The 18,064-nt window shown below is 36.7% G+C and overlaps 1 protein-coding gene across 1 annotated transcript in view; it reads right to left on the reverse strand.

The window, feature by feature from the left end:
* LOC124775796 (A-kinase anchor protein 9-like) overlaps window positions 1-18,064 on the reverse strand; it is a 517,018-nt gene that overhangs the window by 35,622 nt on the left and 463,332 nt on the right. The window contains exons 46-47 of the mRNA XM_047250627.1: window positions 9,998-10,216; window positions 2,746-2,892 (exon numbers count right to left, since the gene is read on the reverse strand). Coding sequence (XP_047106583.1) covers window positions 2,746-2,892; window positions 9,998-10,216 — 366 coding nt within the window. The remainder of the gene's footprint in view (window positions 1-2,745; window positions 2,893-9,997; window positions 10,217-18,064) is intronic.

Below are 18,064 nucleotides of genomic sequence, written 5' to 3' on the forward strand. Positions count from 1 at the left end.
GGGTAGGATCTCTCTGTAATGGGAAAGAATTCTTGTGAGGCCTTAATGCTGTCCACAATCATGGTGTATTATGTGTGTATAGATAAATATATTTTATCTTTGAGGACTTTCAATCTAATGAAAAGACAAAATGCTTATCTACCAGATGATTGTAGCTAAGACCGGAACTGGTAAAGAAGACTAATTTGTACAGGGCTAGTTCTTCAGGTCTGTGACAGCTACAGCAAGTAACCACAAAAATATTTGCTAAAGGGCTCACTGAGGTCTTCACAGACGGCAATGCCCTCTAAACTGAGTACACCAACAATGTACCATGTCATATGTGAGAGGACGCACGCACGCATCATGCACGCACACACACACACACACACACACACACACACACACACACACACACACCTAACTCTCCAACCCCCCCCCCTCCCCTCCCCTCCCCATGGAATGGAACAACTGCAAAGGAACACTTCCCTCATTATCCAATATTACCCCAGACTGGAACAATTCCACCAACATCATCTACACCAGGGGTTTGACTAGTTTTCATTGTGCGCTGAAATGAGAAACAATCTTGATACTTATGTCCTCCTTAATTAAATTCAGTTCCTCTCTGCTGAGCCATTAAGTAACAATTATGGCAATTAATGAATCATAGGAATAAGTCTGCAAATACCAGCATTGTTCTTGTTTCAAACACATTTTGATTAAATATAATTTCATGGAGCACTGCACTGAGAAGCTTATTAAAATTATTTTCCATAAGACACTTGATGGCCAGTTGCACAACTGCAATGAAGCTATGATCAGTAATTGCAATGATTACTATACCTATATGGAAAGATTTTTATGTCTGTGTCTGAAGGTAGAATAGTATGCTGATCTGCTTCTGTTTGCAAGTACATTTCTTCTCTTTCTACTTTTTGCATCCAAGATGATGTGGTTTAGCTGTGCTGTGAGATCTGACTGCATTGCTAGTTAGTGTTGCACAGCAGTGTTCAGTGAGTTGTTATTTGCATCTCATTTTGTGTCAAGGAGATTCTAAATTACATCATACATACTGTGAGATGACTTCTTTCATGTTTCATTCTGTACAGTTAAGAATGTCCACCCTTACAGTCAGTAAGATAATGTTGGCCATCATCACTCCAGCTGCTGTTAGGAAAATCTTAAGCTTTGTTAGTGACGAGATTAATTTCAAAGTGTGTTTGCCCTGCAGAAATTATTTTGTAGACACAGTAGTAGTAGACATCACTGTAGGCAAAAGCCAGTGTTCTGTACACAGCTGTTAAAGCTTATGTATTATGATTTGAGTAAATTTACAGTACCATTTCACTACAACCTCAACTCCCGTGGGTATTTTCTTTCCGTCGCTACAAGAAAATGTGTTTCTTTTTTTCACCAGATGCGTTTCACTTTACTGAGGTAAAGCATCATCAGTGGTCTGTAATTAAAGATATTTACAATTTGAATTGTTTTTGTGATTGAAAACAGTTCTTTAACAATTTGTTGGTTTTAACTGTTAATGAACTTTTTTTCAATCTTAAAAACAAATCAAATTGTAAATATCTTTAATTACATACCACACTGATGATGCTTTGTCTCAATAAAGCAAAACAACATGCATTTTCTTGTAGGTGTAATGACAGAACAAAAATACCCTCAGGAACTGTAAACTAACTGTGGGCAATATGAAGACTTTACAACACGAATGAATGGTCAGGGCCCAACTGTGGCACAGCAAAAAGTCAACCATCTAATGTTAGAATGTATTGCTGAGTGTAAGATGGTTGTTTCAAAACAGCACTCAATACCATCTTCTCTTAATTACATTGATGGGATCTGTCTTTTTTCCTTACAACACATCCTTCAACCCCATCTCAATCGTCTTAGCTGCTGCCCAACACCCACCTCCACAAGTGGTCCCATGCATCCAACTCCATTAATCAGAAAGCCTTTGCTAATTTCCATAAGTCATTTGAATGCACAAGTTGGATGCAATTCTTCATGATCTTCAAATAAGACACACTTACATTAGAAACATAGGAAAACAATATTAAGCTTATGGAGAAACCAAAATATGAGGATAGACATTAATGGGGAGTAATAATGCTAAATTTACAAAATGGGACAGGATTAGGATACTCTTTGTTATCATTTGTGTTTAATGTTTTCATCAAGAGAGTTATGGACATTTCCACTGTGAAGACATCTGGAGTTAGGGCAACCAAAATTCTTATTCACTGCATGGCAATGCTTTTAATGAAGGAGGACCTATTAATGACTAAGTGATTTTTTTACAGAAAAGGAAAAAAAAGATTGTCATTTGAAGTCTACTCTTGAGTGGCCATGAAAGCTGGACACTATTCAAAATTATTAGAAATAACTGAAATGTGGTTTTAGAGAAGGCTAATAAGAACAAGCTGGACAGAAAGAAAATTAAATGAAGATGTTCTGAATGAATTCAATGAGTGAAAAACACTTATCGCAACTATTTTTTTTAAAAAGTCTTGTTCAACCTTTATTTAGATATAACGATTTTTGGCAAATATACTGAAAAAAATTGATAAAGAAAAGAAAGAAGAGGTCTAGAAGACCTATTAAAGAGAAACAAGTCAAAGTTATCAAAAATGAGGAGAAAAGCACAAAATAGAATGACTGATTGGAGCCTTTATAAGTTTATTTGATTGAGGAAAGAACATACTAAATTGACTGCACAAGGCTGTTTAGCACAGTATGCAGAACTCTTACCTTCAATTGTGACTTAATCTTCTGTAACTGAACTTGCATGTCATTGATCTGACCCTGCAACTGTTGTCGCTCCTCTAAAAGACAGGTAAGTCTTTGAGTAAGGTCTGCATTATCACTCACGTGTTTCTCCAGTATAGTGTTCACACTCTGCAAGCAAATGCATTTAAAAACAACAAAATAAAGAGTAGAACCCAAAGCACTGAACTGAAAGTAAAAATGAAAATATATATTGCTTTTCCCATTTTTGTTGGTTTTCCTTTTTTGCCTTTTTATTCAGTGTCTGGGAGAAGGTATTAAAATTTTATACAGCCCTATGGACTACAGTATAAAAGCTAAAAGAACAGTAAAAAAATCAGTGTAAATGAAAAATAAAGACATAGTCACAGCAGTAACTAGTCATGGGCGAACTGCATCTGACAACTTTGTGGCTGATGAAACCTGTGTCTTGGCCACAGCTTCAACTCAGAACTTTGCCTTTTGTGGACAATGCTCTTACCAACTAAGCTATACAGGAATGACTTGCTTCCACAGATTCAACTCTGTCAGTATCTCTCTCCAGCTATCCAAACTTCACAGAAGCTCTCCTCCATATGTTGCTGTACTAGTGGTTCTAGAAGAAAGGATATACGAGGAAATGACTTAGCCACAACCTAGAGACTCGTTCCAGAAAAAAATAGTTTTACTATGTGGTAGATTATATGCTGTTTTTAAACTTCCTGGCAAATTTAAGCAGCTGTTTATGAAACAATGCCACAGGTGTGTATCTCTGTGTTGATTAATCCAAGAAGGCTAAATCCCTAGATGGGACCAGTGGGATAGCTGCAGATATCTTTCAGTGATTTTCTTTATAATTTTGTGATTTCCTGCACACCACTCTACCATCCTGTCTGGAGTAGCTATGGAAGCTATTCTGCAGTGCAAAGAGTATTTGAAGCTATCATATTTCATCCAAACATTTCAGTCTGTCACATGAGACCGAAGGTACCAGCAGTGTCTATCATTAATGGAATTGCTTATTTGTGAGGGTGTTATTCACTATGTGGATTGGTTGATAAACATCATTAAATAACTTGCCTTGGATAAAGCAAAACTAACACCAGCTGAAGTTGGAAAATTCTCAGTAGAATGCTGAATGAAATGCATCTGGCTGTCAATAGAGCAATGCATGATGCCTTCAATGACCACTGTAGCAGAATATTGTCAAATGATGTTTCACAAAACCCAAAGAAATTCTGGTAATATGTGAAGGCTGTTAGTGGCATTGAAGTTAGTGTCCAATCACAAGTGAATGAGACAGGAACTGAAACTGAGGGACGAGGGTAGCAAAGCAAAGGCTGAAATGCTGAACTCTGTTTTTAAATGTTCTTTTACACAGGAAAGCCCAGAAGAATTGCCCCAATTTAATCCTCATAGCATTGAAAAGATGAATTAAATATGTATTAGTATCCATGGTGTTGAAAAATAACTGAAATTGTTAAAACTGAACAAAGCTCCAGGGCCCAATGGAATCTCTACCAGATTCTATACTGAATTAGTGGCCGAGTTAGTCCCTCTTCAAACTATAATCTATCATCCCTCAAACAAAGAACTGTGCCCAGTTCTTGGAATAACGCATAGGTCACGCCCATCTACAAGAAGTATACGACAAGTGATCCACAAAATTATTGTCCAATATCTTTGACATCAGTTTGTTGCAGAATCTTAGAGCATAGCTCAAACATAATGAGGTATCTTGGACAGAATGACAACCTCAATGCCAACCTGAAAACATCCATCATGTGAAAGCCAACTCGCACTTTTCTCACATGATGCACTGAAAGCTTTGGATCAACGCAGTCAGGTAGATGGAGTATCTCTTGATTTCCGAAAAGCATTTGACTCAGTACCACACCTAGGCTTAGTGTCAACAGTACCATCATATGCGGTATCAAGTGAAATGTTTTTGGTAGGCAGGACGCAGATGCTGTCTTGGATGAAGAGTCATCATCAGATATAGAAGTACCTTCAGTTATGTCCCAGCGATGTGTGTTGGGATCCTTGCTACTCATGTTGCTAACAATATTAATAGAAATCTCAGACTTTTTGCAGATGATGCAGTTATCTATAATGAAGTACTATCTGAAAAAAGCTAGATAAATATTCAGTCAGATCTCAATAAGATTTCAAAGTGGTGCAAAGATTGGTAACTTGCTGTAAATGTTCAAAAATGTAAAATTGTGCACTTCACAAAATGCAAAAAGGTTGTATCCTATGAGTCACTGTTGGAATTGGCTAACTGATACAAATACCTGGGTGTAACACTTGGTAGGGATATAAAATGGAATGATCACATAGGCTCAATCATGGGTAAGGCCGGTGGTAGACTTCAGTTTATTGGAAGAGCACTGGGGAAATGCAGTCAGTCTACAAAGGAGATTGTTTACAAATTGCTCAAGCAACTGGTTCTTGCTCAAGTATGTGGAACATGTGCCAGATAGGACAAACAGGGGAAACTGAACATAGCAGGGTATATTGAATGTACACAGAGAAGGGCAGCACAAATGGTCACAGGTTTGTTTGATCTGTGGGAGAGTGTCACAGAGAAGCTGAAGGAACTCAACTGGAAGGCTCTTGAAGATAGATGTAAACTATCCTGTGAAAGTCTGTTAAGAAAGTTTCAAGAACCAGCTTTAAATGATGATTCTAGAAATACACTACATTCCCCTATGTATTGCTCACATAGGGATTGTGAGGAAAGGTTAGAACAATTAATGCACACACAGAGGCATTCAAACAATAATTTCTCCCATTTTCAATTTGTGAATGGAACAGGAAGAAACCTTAATAACTGGTACAGTGTGACGTACCCTCTGCCATGCACCTCACGGAGGTTTGCAGAGTGTAAATGTAGATGTAGATGTGGGATGAGTTTCTGAGCAGGTTAGGTAGAGGCACCAATACATTTTCAATTTCTCTGAGATATTTCTATGGCTTTTCTTTTTAAATACTATCCTGGTTTCAGGGCTCTGTCCCAATCATAGTCATTACAAATTCAGTTAGCTATCTTAAGATGTGTAATACTAGATGCAGAAGAATCACTTTCAAGTAAATACCATCTGGACTATGGGCTTATCACGTCTTCAGGCTAGGCATAATCTGTATAACCTCATACTGCACATACAATCTAATTCATTTTGTAATCTGGTCAAATTTTGTTAATTATCTGGCCTATGTGGTGGTTACTGTCACAGACAAGCACATACAATAGATGTTCCACTGTTTTAAGGTTTGAGTCATGACATTGTCAGTGTTCACATTGTTCAGTTAGGAGTTTGCATGGTAAAAAAGCAATTCTGCTCTCAAGGCTAAAGGACTATGTGATGTTGACTGGCCAGTGTATCATCCTCTGCTATAGGGCATGTTCTGGATGTGGGATAGAGGGGCATGGGGTCAGCACACCACTCTCCTAGCTGTTGTCAACATTCCAGACTTTACAACCACTTCTTTTCATTCAAGTAACTTCTCAATTGGTCTAACAGGACTGAGTGTATTCTGTTCTTTTCCTTAAACCAAGCAAAAATTCCTGGCAGTACCAGGAAGTGAATGCAGGTTCTCCACATCGCAGTCATACATGCTGAATGCTCAGCTATGGAGCTGTGGAATTTGTATGGTACTCTTCACGTAATGTAATCGTAATTAAATACTTCTGTCCTTGCAATAAACAAAAATATTTTTACTTACTTTCAAATTCTAAGCATAGGAGCAGAGCATTTCCCATTTATTAGCATATTTGCTGATGGGTGAGCACATAGCATGAAAGTTTTGTAAATGTAGTCAGTGATTCTAGTCTTGCAGCAACTACTTTTTTTAACCTTTATTTAAACATGATATTTATTAACAAATGCTTACCAAATGCTGAATCATAATTTTTTAATAAAAATAACCTTTTAATTTTTAATTTCTGGTTGTGCGAAAGCAAATTAAAATTTGATAGACATGCAAAATGTGTTTTTGTTAAATAAAATAAAAAATGCATCAATAATACTGTTTAATCTCCAGAATTAAATTTTAATTTCTATTTGATATTTGGAACTAAATTAAAGTGAATACTCAAATTTTCATGCAAACAGTAATTCAAAATAAAAACATGTTGTTATCTGTATTAAATAATTATGATTCAATATTTGTTAAGCAAAATTACGATTTGTTAATAAATATTTTTGAATTTGACAGAGCACTGAAAGACCTAAGTCAAAACAAGGCTCCGGGAGTAGACAACATTCCTTTAGAACTACTGATAGAGTTGGGAGAGCCAGCCATGACCAATCTCTACCATGTGGTGAGCAAGATGTAAGAGACAAGCAAAATACCCTCAGACTTCAAGAAGAATTTAATAACTCAATTCCCAAGGAAAGCAGGTGTTATCAGGTATGAAAATTACCAAATTATCAGTTTAATACACAACTGGCCATTAAAATTGCTACACCATGAAGACGACGTGCTACAGACACGAAATTTAACTGACAGGAAGAAGATGCTGTGATATGCAAATGATTAGCTTTTAAGAGCATTCACACAAGGTTGGTGCCGGTGGCGACACCTACAATGTGCTGACATGAGGAAAGTTTCCAACCGATTTCTCATACACAAACAGCAGTTGACCGGCGTTGCCTGGTGAAACATTGCTGTGATGCCTCGTGTAAGGAGGAGAAATGCATACCATCACGTTTCCAACTTCGATAAAGGTCAGATTGTAGCCTATCGCAATTGTGGTTTATCGTATCACGACATTGCTGCTCGTGTTGGTCGAGATCCAATGATTGTTAGCAGAATATGGAATCGGTGGGTTCAGGAGGGTAATACGGAACGCCATGCTGGATCCCAATGGAGTTGTATCACTAGCAGTTGAGATGACAGGCATCTTATCCGCATGGCTGTAACAGATCATGCAGCCATGTCTCGATCCCTACGTCAACAGATGGGGACGTTTGCAAGACACAAACCATCTGCATGAACAGTTCGACGACATTTGCAGCAGCACAGACTGGAGCGCCTGCGATGGTGTACTCAACGACAAACCTGGGTGCACGAATGGCAAAATGTCATTTTTTTGGATGAATCCAGGTTCTGTTTACAGCATCATGATGGTCGCATCCGTGTTTGGCGACATCGCATTGAACGCACATTGGAAGTGTGTATTCGTCATCGCCATACTGGCATATAACCCGGCGTGATGGTATGGGGTACCATTGGTTACATGTCTAGGTCACCTCTTGTTTGTACTGACGGCACTTTGAACAGTGGATGTTACATTTCAGATGTGTTATGATCCGTGGCTCTACCCTTCATTCGATCCCTGCGAAACCCTACATTTCAGCAGGATAATGCACGCTGGCATGTTGCAGGTCCTGTAGAAAATGTTCGACTGCTGCCCTGGCCAGTACATTCTCCAGATCTCTCACCAATTGAAAATGTCTGGTCAATGGTGGCCGAGCAACTGGCTCGTCACAATATGCCAGTCACTACTCTTGATGAACTGTGGTATCGTGTTGAAGCTGCATGGGCAGCTGTACCTGTACACACCATCCAAGCTCTGTTTGACTCAATGCCCAGGCGTATCAAGGCCGTTATTACGGCCAGAGGTGGTTGTTCTGGGTCCTGATTTCTCAGGATCTATGCACCCAAATTGCGTGAAAATGTAACTACATGTCAGTTCTAGTATAATATATTTGTCCAATGAATACCCGTTTACCATCTGTATTTCTTCTTGGTGTAGCAATTTTACTGGCCAGTAGTGTATGTCACAGCTGCAAAATACTAACACGAATTCTTTACAGACAAATGGAAAAACTGGTGGAAGCACACCTCGGGGAAGATAAGTTTGGTTTCCATAGAAATGTTGGAACACGTGGGGCTATACTGACCCTACGATTTATCTTAGAAGATAGATTAAGGAAAGGCAAATCTACGTTTCTAGAATTTGTAGACTTAGAGAAAGCTTTTGACAATGTTGACTGGAATACTCCCTTTCAAATTCTGAAGGTGGCAGGGGTCAAATACAGTGAGCGAAAGGCTATTTACAATTTTTACAGAAACCAGATGGCAGTTATAAGAGTTGAGGGGCATGAAAGGGAAGCAGTGATTAGGAAAGGAGTGAGATAAGGTTGTAGCCTATCCCCTTACCTTAGGGGTAAGTCCTTCCGCTCCCGGGATTGGAATGACTCCTTACCCTCTCCCTTAAAACCCACATCCTTTCGTCTTTCCCTCTCCTTCCCTCTTTCCTGATGAGGCAACAGTTTGTTGCAAAAGCTTGAACTTCATGTGTATGTTTGTGTTTGTTTGTGTGTCTATCGACCTGCCAGCACTTTCGTTCGGTAAGTCACATCATCTGTGTTTTTAGATATATTTTTCCCACGTGGAATGTTTCCCTCTATTATATTAATAATAATACGTAAGATATACAGGGTGTCTCGCCTAAGAGTTGTCAGGAGCATTTTCAAGGTATTTCAGCAGATATTTGCAATTTTGTTTTTCACTGTGTAGCTGGAGTTGGCCCAAAAAAATGCTGGTTGTCAAGTCTTTCATATAACGTTCATTGTAGATAGAAGATGTCAGTTTGTTTCCCACTACAAACAAAATGATGTTTAAAATTGAATTTTACATGTCTATTTAATAGAGCGGTTCCAAGCTAGTATACTGTGATTTTTTTTTATCAATACCTATTAACAGAGACAGTAGAACACGAATAATAACCAGTACTCCAGCAGCAACAGCACTGCCATGGCCCATGTTGACTGCTACCACCATGCAGCAGCATTGCCCAGTTGCTTCTGGAGTGCTGCTTGTTCTTCGTGTTTTATTATCCCTGTTAGCATATACTGATAAAAGGAATATTGCATGAGACTAGTTTGAGACTGTTCCATTGACTGAGGATGTAAAATTCTGCTTTGAAATCAATTTTGTTCATATTGGGAAGCAAACCGATGCTTTCTGTCAACACCGTGCATCACATGAAAGACGCGATAACCAGTATTTGTTTGGGCTGTCTCCAGTAACACACTGCAAAAGCAATACTGCAGATAACTTCTGAAACACCAAAGTAAATGTGCCACATGCGGTGTATAACATTAATTCTGAACATTACGCACATAGAGGGTACACAGAGCAAACTAAACATAATTAATGTAAGATCAAAGGTTAACAGTATAAATAAAATGATACATAATTTAACTGGTTTGTTGTCTTTTTCAAAACATATATCATTAACATTTACCTTAAGTTTGAGGAGAACTGGCTGGGGCACATCTGTTCCAGACTCCATGGCCTGAAGCCGACGGCTTAGTTCGGATGCATGAAGGCGTGAAAGATTCAACAGACGATGTAGTTCTGCATTCTCATGTTGTAACTGAGCTATTTCCTCTCCATTTGATCCAATACCGTTGCCTGCAGATAACTGCTGTTCCATGGTCACTATCTTTTTTTCCAGTTCTAGCTGCAATGAAAAAAATAAGAACATCACAATCTGAGGAATTTGTGGGTGTAAGCACTTCAAAATAAACTTCCTTAAAAAAAATAAAAATAAAAAAAGGTTGGACAGACTATCTGAAAGAATATTTTATAAATATTCTGAAGTACACACAGACAAAATCTATCCATGTTTCTGAAAGTTTTTAAAAAGGGTTTTTGCACTTTTAAATTCATTTAACAAATACCAGTGATATTTATTCAAGGAAATCTTGTTTGACCATTAAAAAGGTAAAAGCAGAATGCATGCTGTCAATGATTTATTACTCTTTGGAATAATATTTGTGGGTCTTGGAATGAGATCTGTGACCCATCAGCATTGTCTGTTACAACCATAAAGTGGGTAGGTATCAAATCAGGAATGTTGATTTCTTGAATTTTAGATTATGTTTAGGAAACAGAAAGTGAGCTCAGTTATAAAGACACAAACTGGTTATGATTTATAATGATGGACAATGGATTTACAAAGTTCAGTTTCAAGATAATTATATTATTAATGGGCTTGATTTATTTATATCATATGATTAATGTCCTGTTCTTAATCAAAATTAACAGTTTGCATGCATTGGTTTTGCAGAGAAAAGGAAAATTCAAATATTTTCACCATCATCCTTAACATACACTGCAGATCCTCTTGTAACAGAAGGAAACTCCCACAGAATAGACTTGCTATCCATAGTTTTCATTAGTTTCTGGATAAATGAACAACTGCAGATATTTCAGAGGTGTCCTAGGAATGAAGTTGGTTAAGTCAATTATCACACAAGTTTTTTTGGTTATTATTTGATATGATAAGTTACTTGTTCGATATTTTAAAATTTTGCTAGAAGTGACTTAGAACCTGGTAAAAGACATGAGAATTGTTGATAATGTGCAGATGGTTGTGCCAGGACAAACTCACCACTAGTGAGTGCAGAATGTCAACTGGGCAGCTAAAAATATTGAAGTTTATTGCTCATGATTGTTATTCATCACAATGGAGAAGGGGACATGGAACACATCATGTTAATTACACTTTGGAATTGTTAACAAATGGAATGAACATGTAAATGAAGAAAGTTTAGAATCTGTAAGTTCCTATACAGATAACCTCTGATGTGCTTGAATCATATATGATAAAGAATTCAATTTGATAGGAATACAAATATGCTGAGAAATTTTATTTCACAAAAAGTGTTTTATTGACTCATATTGAACTTCTTCACTTCATTTACTGATGATTGTATGAACTTACAATTTTCTGCTACGAATTGGAAGACTGTTAAGTTATTGCTCCTTTACAGATTTGTGTGAAACTAAATTGCTATTTTATTAGTTACAGTATGATGTACCATTATGAAGTGGTGGTGATATTTAAAAGTAAAACTGCCTTGACAGGAAGTCAACATCGGTAAACTACGGCATCATTTCCAGAAATATGATAATTTTACCCTTTTATGGATGTTACAGCTCTTGAATTATATAGAGGAATGATGATGACATCTTACAAGGTTTCAAGTTTTATGATTTAGCTCACCCCAGAGGTATGAGATAATAAAGAAATGTGAACATTTAATCAGAAGTGTTATTAAAAACAAGAAAAAAGCATTTCATTTTATGGCCAAATTTGTTGTTATTTTATGTCTGATTTTGTACTGCTTTTTACCAATTTTGAAGTTATTTTGTTGCCAAATTAGTTTTTTGCTAATTTTGATGTTATTTCTTTCCCTTTCTGTTTTTTTAGTGCTATTTCCTTTGCCAATTTCCATGTAGTTTTGTCCATTAATTTTTGTTGTTGCAAGGCTCGATGTTACTTTTTTGGCCAGATTCAGTGTTTCTTTTGGGAGATTTAGTGTATTTTTTTGCAAGTTTGGTGTTTTTTGACAATGTTGGTGATAGTTTTTTGCAATTTTGGTGTTTTTTTAGCCAATTTCAGTATTATTTTTTATGTCACATGTTATGATTTCCACAAAATTTCTGGTCCTTAGTTATTACATTCCATTTTTAAAGGCTATATGACCAAACCTAGACAAAAACCTGCTACACATATTCAGAGTCACAATACAGAGGCAACAGCAGAAATAAAAATGCATACTACTACGAGATACTTTACTGATATTGACTTAGAGATCTCAGAAGTCTACAGGACTTGACCCATTCTGTAGTGGTACATATTGCTATAATTAGTAGTAGCCTAAAGAGCATCTGCTGTGCATGGGTTCATTGGAATTTATGTGAATATGAGAGCAAGAAGAACGTGGGCACAGCACACAATGGATGTGTAATTTGGACTAGCCAGTGCAGGGTCACTTGTACTTTGCAGTCATGCTTTGGTGGCGCTGTGGACTCCAAAGAAGGAAGGGGCCTAATGACAATGAATCTTGTTATACAGACTCTACGCTATGCTATCTCAAGCTATGTATGAACTTATTGTTTTGGTCAAAAAGCACGAAGCATCATGTATCAACATTTCTGAAAAGCTTTGTTAATTATCAGTTGTTGTGAACTGAGAAGTTATTTAAATATCGAAGAGTTAAGGAATCCAGGTTTTGTGATTTTGTAGCAAGTTGTTTAAATGTAGAAGCTTTCTTATAGCCCTCTGCAATCGAAAAAGAAGTCATCCATCAAATACATGGCGCTGCATAGTAGGATTACAACATCAAGACAAAACAAGACATCAGTGGGAAATTCAGAAAAGAAGATAACTATTATTACAGGGAATGAGTAAAGACTTGGCATCGTGCAATGTATCAATCACTTAAAATCAAGCCACAATAAGAAAAACACCTCATGTGGTATCCTAAGTGAAGGATACTGACGAGAGGAAGTAAAATAAGAGACCTATAACAAGAAATTAAAATTTCATGAAAAACAGGAAAATGTTCATTATTGTTACGAGAGACGGAAATAAACAAGCCATCAAGACCGGTATGGTAAGCATATACACTGTAACGGTACAAATGACAGCACCATTATTCAAACTGAAGGGATTGTGACTTTAATTACACCCAAACAATTTAGACTGTCACGATCTTCAACAACAGGAATACCAGTTGGCAATAGCAACCAGGTCAACAATGAATATCATTCACATGTTGGAGTAAGTTCTTCGCCCATAAATCAGGAGGAGGTTATCCCACTACACAGAAATTTTTCGGCAAGCAGCTTCGACAATGACATGTGCTGCGACTGCTTCCAATGGCAACACTCCCATCACTTCACCGTCTGCAGCAGTGCAGCTGACTACAGCAGCAAATACACAGTGACTGGCTGAGACTGCGTTATACACGTGACGACATCGGCAACGTGCTGCAGCAGCTGGTACAACAAATTAGGTGAGCTTACAGTGTACTGCCTTCAGAAATTGTATGTAGTTATTTAATCTGAAATAATTGACTGTGAACAATGTTGAATAACATTGGATGACGGTGTAAATATACTGATAAATAATGAAGGTTTTTAATGTGATATACGCTTTTAAGTTGCATGGTAATTTAGATTACATGCCTGTCGCAACCGGAAGTATGGATAGTACGGTCTTAGCGGAAATTTTAGATAAACTTTAAGTACTAGAAAAACTACATGAACAAGCAAACAAAGTAGATGACATGGGGGAGCAACTAGATGAACTATCTCAAAATACTAAAAAAATAGACAATTTAGCCATAAAAATAGATAAAATTTCCAAATTAGAGGGTACCTTAGCTAATTTACTTAAGGAGTTCGAAACGAAGATAGTAGAGCATTGTGATATAGTTAGACCAGAAGTGAAAACACGGTTTAAAAATGTAAATGATAAAATGACACAGTTAGAGAAATCATCTTCCAGCAATTACAAAACTACAGTATACGCAATCAAATCTCAGAAACTCAAGGTAGGGTAGAAATACCAGAACTAAATAAAAAACATATTGAAATTTCTAGCAATCCAAATACTTTAACTGATCTGGAGAAGCATCTAGAAGAAATAGTAGAACAAAAAGTACTTGAAAAAGTAGATACAAACAGCACTATCTCTAATTCTGTGGATGATACTATGAGTAATAACAGTGAGTTACAGAAATTATGGAAAGAATTAGAAGACACTAAACAGACACTTAGAAGCAAAACAGCTACATCTAACATAGGATTATTGCGGGAATTACAAATAGGAAATGGAGTTAGTTTTGCTAAGCAGTTTCTACAATTTATGCTGGAAGGAGAAGTATAAACAATGTATTTTTTTATTTATTGGTTTAATTATTAGTCCAAGAGACAGTTTCGTACATTGTTTGTACAAGTGATTTAGGACAGTGGTAAACCTAGTTTGTTTACAATACAGTAGTCATTTTGACTACATTGTTGACATAATAAAAATGCATAATAATGTAGGTTGGTGTACTACATTGCTTCTACATGTGATTATAGCAGTTATTAAGTGAGATTACATGATAAGCACAATGTAAACTATATTATGAATTGACAATTAGTGAAATTTTATAAATGAGGTTTACTTATTATGATGTTCCATAAACTCACACAAAGAATAGAAGCAGTGGTCAAGCACGAACTGTTTTAACTTTATTTTAAATGCATTTAATGTTGGTATGCATTTTAGATAAGAAGGCATATGGTTATATAACATAGCTCCAGAATGATACACTCCTCTTTTGCATAAGTTTGTGTTTACTGTGTTCCTGTGTAGGTTCATCTTCTGTCTAGTTTCATATGTGTGTACACCATAGTTGTGTTTGAAGAGGTTTTCCTTTTTTAAGGTGCTTCCTTCTGTGAAAATTAGTATTTCATATATATACAAGCAAGGCAGTGGCAATATTTTTAGAGTTTCAAAAAGGGGTCTACAGGAATCCTTACATTTAGCTTTTTTTGTCACCCTGATAATCTTTTTCTGTATTTTAAATGTTTTTGTAGTATTTGCAGAATTCCCCCAAAAAATTATTCCGTACATAAGTAGCGACTGTATACTCCAATGATATGTTGTCAGCACTGATGAGCAGCTTGTATATTGATTGAGGATCCTAACAGCATATGCTAGTGAATTCAGTCGCTTATTTAAATTGTTTAGGTGTACCTCCCACTTCAGATCTGCCTGAACATGTACACCTAGAAATTTTGTATGACTGACCTTCAACACATTTTTTCCTTCAATAGTGAAAACAGGGTTTGCAGGATGGATGTTTTGTGTGGAATGAAAGTTAACTGCCACGGTTTTTTCAGAATTTATGATGGCCTATTGGCCTTGAACCAGTGTGTTAAGGTACACATAACTGATACTGCAGCCTCCTGCAGATTTTCCTCATTCTGTGATTTAATTAGACTATTAGTCATCTGCAAACAGTACAGGTCCTAGAACTGACCCTTGTGGGACACCATACTTGATTTTCTGCTTATCACTGTAAAAACTAGAATTTTTTGTGTTTCACTATCTTTGTGTTTTATTTCTGTAATCTGCTAACGATTACTGAGGTACGACTGGATCCACTTTTCAGACTGGCCTCTAATTCCATAATTATTCAATTCACACAAGAGAATGCCATGATCAATTATATCAAAGGCTTTACTTAGGTCCATAAATAGCCCAGATATATGTTGTTTATCATCCACTGCTTTTAATACTTCATTTAAGAAGGCAAAAATTGCTGACTGAGTAGACTTTCCAGCTCTGAACCCATGTTGGGAGTCACTTATCAGCCTCTATTTATTTAAGAAAACTGTTAATCTTCTAAGGAGCATTTTTTCCATAACTTTGCTGAAGCCTGAAAAACTGAAACTGGTATATAATTAACAATATCACTTTTTGCACCTTTCTTATGTAAAGGTGTTACTTTTGCAGTTTTTATATTATTTGGAAACACACCACTCTCAAAAGATGAACTTACTATGTGTGTTAGTGGTTCCAGAATAAATGTGTGCACTAGCTTTGATAATAGCATCTGGTATCTCATCAACACCCACTGAATATTTATTAGGCAATTCTTTTAGTATTCTTGACAGTTCCTCAGGTGTGGCTGGATACAGGAATAATGTGTTTCATTGGTTGGCTGTTTGTCATGGTGTGGGGTGGGTGGGTGGTTTTAGGGGAGGAGACCAAACTGCGAGGTCATCGGTCTCATCGGATTAGGGAAGGATGGGTAAGGAAGTCGGCCGTGCCCTTCTCAAAGGAATCATCCCGGCATTTGCCTGAAGAGATTTAGGAAAATCACGGAAAACCTAAATCAGGACGGCCGGACGCGGGATTGAACCGTCGTCCTCCCGAATGCGAGTCCAGTGTGCTAACCACGTCATGGTGTGTATTTATTAACTGCTGTGCTATATTTGAGAAATAATTGTTGAAAGCACTAGCAACATGTTTGGGGTCAGTTAGTTTATTTTTATTCATAATGAGCTCTATATTACTGTGATTAACTGGCCTGGTATCCATTTCTTTCCTTATAATTTGCCAGGTTGCTTTAGTTTTATTCTTGGAATCACACAATATTTTGTCATTTTCTAGTTTTTTTTTTTTTTTTTTTTGGTTTTGAAATAACTCATGTTAGTATTGTTTTGTATCTTTTGAAATATGCAATAAAGTCAGGACTGGTATTATGCGTGGAGTACTCATACAATCTTGTTTTATTTTGACATGATATCCTTATGCCTTTTGTAATTCACTTGTTTGTTTTTGAGTAGAGTTCAACATAGTTGTTTTCTTGGCAAAAGCCATTTCAAAAAAATGTTTGAATGTGGGCCATAAATTTATCGTATTTCTCATTGGTCTCATTACAGTCATATACATCTTTCCAACTTTCACCCTCTAGGAGAGAACAAAAATATACTACATTTTTTACACTGAAATTCCTTACAGTGTATTGTATTCAACTGGGAATTTGGTGTCCTGAAACATTAATTCCAAGAATTTGAGTATAGTGATCACTAAAACTCATGTTTACAACTTGTGTGTTATAGGCATATTTGCACATATTTATCAAGATCTGATCAATAATAGATGCAGAGGTAGGTGTTTCTCGAGTTGGTTCAGTTACTGTTGGACTGATGTTGAACGATTGTAGTAAATATATAATGTCATCTCTGAATTCATTGGATTTCAAGAAATCAATATTAAAGTCACCACATATAATAATATTTTTCTTGGGAGAGTGAATTTCTTCCAAGAGTTCCTCCATGTGATTTTAAAACACTTTTTTGTCTTCATCTAGTGACCTGTATACACAAATAATAACTGTATTTTGCCTTGGTAGGTCAGCAATAGAGAGGTCTATATCTTTTTCACAGGACAGTTTATGGTATTTAGTTACACCATTGAAGTCAATATTTTCTTTAACATATATACAAGTACCCCCATGACTCGATATTTTCCTACAAAACATGCTTGCAAGTTTGAACTGAGGAAGGTATGTTTGCTCTACATATCTTGTCTGAGCCAGTGTTCTGTAAAGCATACTACAGAAACATAATTTAGATCATTTAATGTTATTTCTATTTCATTTAGTTTATTCGGGAGCGACTGAACATTTTGATGGAGTAATTTAAAATTTGGGGCAGGGAGGGATTCATTTCTTGGTTGACCACTTACCTCACTATTTGAGCTAGTGTACTTAGTGGTAAACAATCCTCATGTTTTCCAGGGATGGTATTCATGGTGTTTGTCATGTGGCTTGCTGGTTCACCATTTGTGGGTTCCCGTCTTTCTTCTGTCGAAATGTTCCCAATTTTTCACTTTTTTCCCGTCCTTTTTCACCCATCTGTCCTTTAACGACTGACTTGTTGCTGAATTTGATGGCTTGAAATTCGACCTAGTAAGTGTGTTGTTATGACTTTCATTGGGCTTATTTTTTGTTAT

This window comes from Schistocerca piceifrons, chromosome 2 (genome assembly GCF_021461385.2).
Source record: "Schistocerca piceifrons isolate TAMUIC-IGC-003096 chromosome 2, iqSchPice1.1, whole genome shotgun sequence".
NCBI lineage: Eukaryota > Metazoa > Arthropoda > Insecta > Orthoptera > Acrididae > Schistocerca > Schistocerca piceifrons.